Source organism: Scomber scombrus, chromosome 7 (assembly GCF_963691925.1).
Source record: "Scomber scombrus chromosome 7, fScoSco1.1, whole genome shotgun sequence".
NCBI classification, from domain to species: domain Eukaryota; kingdom Metazoa; phylum Chordata; class Actinopteri; order Scombriformes; family Scombridae; genus Scomber; species Scomber scombrus.
The window spans coordinates 17,488,952-17,496,358 of NC_084976.1; the positions used below are offsets into that span (position 1 = coordinate 17,488,952).

A 7,407-nucleotide genomic window follows, 5' to 3' on the forward strand; every position below is an offset into this window, starting at 1 on the left:
TCTTCTTTTCTCTCCAGCTGTGGGAGACTTCAATATAAACAGCCCTGTTACCCACTCTGCAAAAAGACCTTAAGGAACTACACTTGACTCTCCTTTTCTATGAATGAAAAACACAAAAACGAAACAAAATTGACTCTTAACAACAAAGGAGAAAGAGAGAGACCCCCCGACTGGCGTGGAAATAGGCAGGGTTGTGTGTGAGTTAGTGTGTACAAGTATCTCCGTAGCCGTCCTGCCAGACGGCATCATTCAGTGGAGTGCCGGCGGAGAAACCAGCTTCACAACCACTCCAGACCAGCTGGAGCTCAGACTGAGCTGTTCCTGTCTGCTCTGGCCTCACCCTATGGGACTGGAACCCCCCACCGCTCTGACACTCCCACCCCCACTTTACCTGTCCTAAAATCTAAACCTGACACATCCTCCTTAGCTTCGGCTCTTGTCACTTTCACATAAACGCCGCCGTCCTTCCCGAGTTGTTTGGAGCTCCTCTCTTTAAAAAAAAGGGGGCAGTGGAGCCGAGAGCATCGAATCATACTGCATCGCTGGATTTGTTGGAACATTTTGACGCACGTGAATTACTGTAGTAACTCCGACACTGTATGCATGAGAAAATCCCCTGTTTAACAGCAACCTGCTCCTACTGGTCAAAAGACGAGAAGAACAGTGGTCTGATCTAGACGGAAAAGCATGCGAAGGGGCAGTGATTTTTTTATACCTTCTGTAGGCTTAGAAGCTTTCTCTCCACTATAGATAACCCATATTGTATCACCAGTTATAACCCACAACCCCAAGACACAGACCCAGCCCCATCCCACCCCACTCCTCCTCCCTCCCGGTCGTTTGTGCGTGTGTAAATATGTACAGTAAAATACACACAGATTACATTGTTGCTTTAATTTTTACTTTAAAATTGATATTCCTCCTCTCTTCTTCCTGCTGTATTGTGTTGTAGACAGAAGCAGATTTCTGTAGGTTTCCACAGTCGTTCTTCTGTCTGTGTTTCTATTTTTTTGTCCTGTTTTATTCTCTCTCTGGCGTTTTCCTGTGTGATTGTGACCTCTATAGCTTTCTCCATCCACAGCAGAATGTACAAGTGTTCATTTTATATATGATCTTAACACTGGTTTCATCCATCTCTGGGGGAAATACATAAAACATCTATTACTGATGAAGTATTGATAAAGATACTGATTGTGGCACTTCAAGAATGTTACCCATGAGTATTAATTTAGCAAAATTTAAATACTTTTATGTGCCATTTCTGAGAGAAACTGAAACATTGAGATGTGTTTGGTGTAGTTATAGACTTTTCACTCAAATTTCCCCATTTATAATGTTAGGATGTGTTTAGTTTCCCATAATGTTTGAGAGCAACGTGCTCCCATTTCCACAGTGAGAGTACATAAAGTCACTCATCACTTCAGAACAAGAGGTCAAAGATGTGAGTGTGGTTTATAACTTAACTCGGCAAGAATCTGGAAACTGTGATTGAAATGTGCATTTTGGATTTAGCTGTGACGATTGCGATATTTAGCCTTGTAAATGATTAAGTATGCTGTACAGCTCTTGCTGTTTGAGCTTGTGTAGACAAACAGCATGACAGTTTATATCAAACTAAGTTTATTTCTCTCTGGTAGGCTATTTGTGAGACCATAACGGGAAACGAGCATGTCAGTGATCTAATCGCCTCTTGCTGTTGTCTTAATGAGTTTGTTTACCACAGACTACACTGTTTGTCAGCAAAGTCGAGAAAACTCATGGCAGGAAGCCCCAGTATGGAGCTGCTGTGCTTCGACTGATATTATGCCAGTGTAGCTATTTAAGGTTGATTTTTTGGAAACAAATCCCATAAAATATAATTCCCCAAATGCAAGTTCTTTGTACAGTTACAACTCATCGCTCTACCTTGTAGAAACTGTTGTCTTAAGGCCTCCTGTTTGCCATTCTACTGTTGTTTAGTTTTTGTTCCGGTGTGTTCATTTGTTATTTCATGTATGCATTAGGACTGTATAGGTAATATGATCTTCACAATACTGGATTAATATAGCTACTAGTATCTTTTTTATTAAGTACCTTTGTAATGTTCACCTTTTTCTCAGCATTATGTACAGTCACTATTCAAACAGTAATTAAGTGCATTATTGTAATTATGTGTGTTGATGAGTTTGAATGGAGACATGTTGAGTTTTTAAAAAAAACACTTTTGTCCTGGGGGGCCTGTAGAAGCTGTCGTTCCTCTGGCATGTGCGGATAGTTTTGGACACAGCTGTTGTAAATGAAATCTGAACGAGTTCATGATTTGCCTTGTACCAGAGCTCGCTTCTTTGTTCTGATCTTCTTAAAAGTATTGGTCAGTCATCTTCCTGGGTTACCTGAGGCTGTGGAGAGCGTCGCCTCGGAACTCTTGAGTAATATTTTTAACATCATAATACTGTGCTAAAGCAAGACATTTGACTTTTTTGTCTTGGTGTCGTGGACATTGCACTGCACAAAATTCTGAGGATGTTGCAGTTCTCCGCTAAGGATGGAGACCACACAGGCCGCAGTGTTTCTCCATGATTGTACAGCTGTCAGCCTTTCTGTTCAACATATCTGCTGTATCTGCCTGCGCACATGGCTGGACTGACTGATCCCAACAGGACGACTCTAGCAAACATCCCTCACATAAGAGATGTCTGTCTCTGTCTGGCCAGAGACTTGAATGTATTTGTATACTGGAGCACACCAACCACCCAGTCTCAACCATGCGGTCCCATCCTGCCAGCTCTCTCTCCTGACAGACACACGGCACTCTGCTCAAGGAACCTTAAACTCCCCCTTCCCCCCTGCCACAAATAATAGTTTGGATCTAAATACTGCAGTTGCTGTCTTTTTTTTTTTCTTTTTTTTTTGCCTGTATGCTGTACAGACTGATGATGCAAAAACCCTCTATTATTTTTTCTTCCTAATCATTCAGTATTGTAATATATTTAATATAAAATAAAACTTTCATCAACACACCTGTCTGCGCTGTCATTTCTCACATAAATATACTCAAACTTGTAGAAGAAAAGAACGTACCATTGGAGATGTTGGCAAACTGATTTTTTATATTAAAAGATGGTAAATGAGCAAAACACACCAATAAAAATAAATATAATCTTAGCAAGCACTTTTATGAAACAGACAAGTGTTGGTTGGGGGCCACAGATTTGAAGACTGACATGTAAATCATCAGTATTTTCACAATGTATAATTACAAGAGAGTTTAAAAGTGTCTTAGATTTTGATGACAACCTTTAACTGAGCAAGCAACTACTTCCAGCAGAGTTTAACTTGTGCTGAGCCTTGTGACACTGGATGTTTTTACGGTAAGACAGTCTGTAAGAAACTGTTGTAATCCATCGCATTCATATAACAGAAACTGTGCACTATAACTACACAGTTTCTGTCATTATAGGTGTTTCAACTGTTCTGCTGAACAGGACGGGACTCTGCTGGTACTTGTCACCCGTCGTGGTGAGATATTGTCCGTGTTTTGTCACAAACGTTTCTGTGAATGCTGCCTCAGTGCCTGCAGCCTGTCATGATGGATGGCTTTAGTTGCTGTGGCTTCGTCTTCATCGAGCGACTTGCGGATGCAGCTTTTCAGGTGCTCGATACCAAACCCAGTGGAGGCAGAGACAGGGACCACGTGTCTGAAGGTCATGTAGTTCTTTGGTATCATGTTGTCAGGCAACAGATCAGAAAACTCTGCAAGAGAAAAACAAAAAACAGAAAAGATATGAAGGTCAACCCAGTGTGTATTATTGTAGCAATAAGCCTCCATGTACAGTGTTGCAGCTGTGTTTGGAGAGCAGCTGTGGATGTGGGGGTGGTTCTGGACAACATAACTTCCTGGTGACCCCTTTGAGGGTATCTGATAATCAGACTCCATTCCCATGTCGTTTCACAACATCACTGAACAAATGGGAGCTGTAGGCAGCCTTTCAGATGTCTGGACCCAAGCTAACACTGAGGTGCTGTGAGCCGAATTCAAAGAAACACTCACACAGTCAAGTCTGTAACAAATGAGGTACTCAGAAAGTTGTGCTGCCAGCACAGTGTAAGTTATTGTTCTGTAGAGTCACAGCTGAACTAAAGCTTGTCATATATGCTCTTTGTACATGTGTGGGGACTGTTGTGTCAAGATGTTTTGAGTTGAAGTGAATTTCTGTGAGAAGGTGCTATAGTTCTTTTCCATCATCAAATCAACTTATAACAAAAAGTATCATTTATGAGCTAACCCATTAATATACTTAAATTGTATTATTATTTACCATCTGGGTTTTGTAGTTGCTCTTGTAGCTGTGCTAGTTTGTCCTCAGCTTCAGGCAGGTCCATCTTATTCACCACCAGTAAAGCAGGCTTGGAAGTAAGCTCATCATTATACAACTCCAACTCCTTCAGTCAGTGGAGAGAGAGAGAAGAAAGAGAGGATGATGTTGGAGGAGAGAGGAAAGGTGAGAAGTAGGTGTTTTTTCTTTAGACATTTAAAATGACTGAACAGGAACACAGTATCAGTCTAACCTTGGTGAGAAGCTGCACAGCTCCAAACGCCGACCTGAACGGGGTTTTACTTGCCAGCTGAAAACCGCAAACATCCACCTACAGCCACACAAACCATCATCATCATCACCACCACTGTCTGCTATGTTTAACTCATTACTGTATCCATACTCAAATTCAAAGATGCACATGGGTGTATGATTAATCAGTCTACTCTGTACTACTACACACCACAAACAGCAGCTGCTTGGTCCTTTCCACATGTTTCAGGAACTTGTGGCCCATGCCTTTGTTTATATGAGCCCCCTCAATCAGGCCTGGGAGGTCTGCAACAGAGATCTACAATACGAAAAGAATAGGGAAAACACCAGTGAGTGAGGGAAAACCACAGAAATACAGAATATGAATGTTGAAACACCAAGCTGTGACATGCATTTCTGTACCTGCTTGTGATCTTTGTACATCAGTTTGCCAATCTCAGGCTTCAAAGTTGTGACTGAGAAATAGCAAAGAGTTAAGAATTGTATAGAGTATTTTTGAGCTCTTTGAATCAGAAATGCACAAATAAAAACACAGATTTAATGTATCTGTTCGGTATTTTTTACTTACAAGCGTAGCTGCCAATCTGAGGTGTTGCATTAGACAAGGCTGTCAGGACAGACGACTTTCCAGCATTTGGGAACCTGACGGCGATTCAAACACAAAATCAGAGATCTAAACTTGTCAATTTGAGTTTCAGTTGAAGTGAGACAATATGTTCACGTGTTTCTGCTCTCACCCCACCAGGCCCAAGTCAGCGATGAGTTTGAGGTCCAGTCGGATGTGCTGGAACTCGCCCTTAGTGGGTTTAAATGCAGAGTAGGGGGAGCCTCCATGTCCTCCTTTCGCCACCAACACACGATCGCCCAAAGCATTCAGGTCACCTTAGAGGGAGAAAAACCCTAACCCATCAACATCTTCATGAATTATATAAAAAAGTGACATGAAGATGTGGGGTGCTTTCAAAGACAATTGTGCCTTTATTAAAATGAAACATGTTGCAAAAGGGAGGAGCTTCTGACTTACCAAGTGCTCTGCCATCATCAGCAGTGACTGTAACACCAACTGGAGCGAAGATCTCCTGGTCCTCACCCCTCTCTCCTTTCAGCGAACGGACACTGTTGAAAAATAAAATAACAAAACAGCTCTGACTGACTTGTCTCTACACGATGATGATGATGGTGATGATGAAGATGATGATGCTAAAATTGCACTTTTGAGAGAATCAAGACCCTGTTAGGAGAAACTAACCTGCTGTTGGCTCCCGCCGTGCCTGTAAAACGTTTCTTTGGGTACTTGTCCTTGACCCTCCTCAATGTCATGTTCTTTGAAGCCACCACCCAAACATCTCCCCCGTTCCCTCCTTGTCCCCCAAGACGAGGTAAACCCATGCCACCGCTGCCTCCCTGGACGTACAGACGAAGGTTGTCCACAAAGTTTCCATACTACAAAGAGGCAAAAAAGTCATTGGACAGAAATTAGGTTTAGTAAAAAAACTACTACTACTACTACTACTAATAATAATAATAATAATAATAATAAACTGGTGAGTGGAGCTGCTTTACTGACTTAAACTGGTCACCTAAACTGATCAAATGTTTTACTCCACTTTTACTAACAACATTACAACAATGGTTGGTTGAAGGGTTTATATAATGCAAGTATTTTGGTTTTCAGATCTCGTAAATGTTAGTCAGAGAAAAGCCTTACAACTATTACTCAGTATGGCACGACATTTAAAAACAGCAGGACTGAATATCTGACAACCAATTTCATAATAGACTTCAGCTTTCATTTTTGTGGTGCCAGGAGTTTAAACAAGTTGCCTTTGCACATAAAAAATAAGTTAATGACCACAACTTTAAAAACAAGGACAAGTTAAGTGACCTAGAGTGAATTTATTTATGATAATTTAGGTAAATATTACATTAGTTTGTTATAGAGCTGAAACAATTGGTTTCAAGGACCACAACCTTGACATTTTGTAGTGTATGATCCAATGTCCTATTTATAATGTCAATTTATAAAGAATAGTAACTCCACTGAACTAAATGAACATTGTGCTAGGGCTATCTCGATTACTGGTTACCCAATTATTTCCCCGATTGATGATTAGTTGTTTGGTCTATAAAATGTCAAAAATGGTGAAAAAATGTCACAATATCACTAAGGTTGTACAAGATGCAACTTAAAATGTCCACAACCCGAAGGTAATCAAGTGTTCTATCACAGAGGACCGAAGAAAACAAAATATATTCACATTTAATAAGTTGTAATCAGAGTATTCGCATTTTTGTGACTCAAAACGATTAATTGATTATCAAAATAGTTAGTGATTCATTTCTGTTGCTTGATTAATGGACTAATCGTTGCAGCCCTACATTATCCTATTGCTGTCATTATATTTCTGCGCATTTAATAACAGCTCATAAGGCATTGGAGTGTAAACATCGCTGTTAATTGCAGTTCAATATTAGTTTAGTTTTGTACTGTTCAGACACACAATAACTACCCAGCATCGTAATTAAAATATGATATTATAAGTTATATTGTGGATTTCAGGCTGCAGAGGTCACACAGTCAAAGTTGATGTTTTGACAGCCTGTCATTCAGCTTGCTAGCTAGCCAGCCAGCCAATGACACTATTACAAGTTTATTATTAAACTCTTTTGGCGAGATTAAAATGTGGTCTGCATCTCTACCTACCTTACGGAAGCAGATTCTGCTGAACTGAACCATTTTCAGCAGCGTTTATCGCCACTTTTCGTACTTGTTGTTTAGCTAGCAGCTAATTCACATGTGTTTGTATGAGGAGCCGGAAGTGGTGGTTTTTCGCAGCTC

At 40.6% G+C, this 7,407-nt stretch overlaps 2 protein-coding genes across 2 annotated transcripts in view; one reads left to right on the forward strand and one right to left on the reverse strand.

Moving 5' to 3' along the window:
• Positions 1-38, forward strand: part of adam22 (ADAM metallopeptidase domain 22) — a 61,885-nt gene extending 61,847 nt beyond the window's left edge. The window contains exon 32 of the mRNA XM_062422414.1: positions 18-38. Coding sequence (XP_062278398.1) covers positions 18-38 — 21 coding nt within the window. The remainder of the gene's footprint in view (positions 1-17) is intronic.
• Positions 39-3,067: 3,029 nt separating this feature from the next.
• gtpbp10 (GTP-binding protein 10 (putative)) lies at positions 3,068-7,384 on the reverse strand. Its single transcript, XM_062422740.1, has 10 exons — positions 7,273-7,384; positions 5,818-6,011; positions 5,593-5,684; positions 5,306-5,450; positions 5,137-5,210; positions 4,971-5,023; positions 4,759-4,866; positions 4,549-4,626; positions 4,299-4,422; positions 3,068-3,732 (listed from the first exon to the last, which is right to left on the reverse strand). Exons 1-10 carry the CDS (start codon positions 7,303-7,305, stop codon positions 3,521-3,523), a joined length of 1,113 nt encoding a protein of 370 aa, XP_062278724.1. The 5' UTR covers positions 7,306-7,384; the 3' UTR covers positions 3,068-3,520.
• Positions 7,385-7,407: the final 23 nt, after the last annotated feature.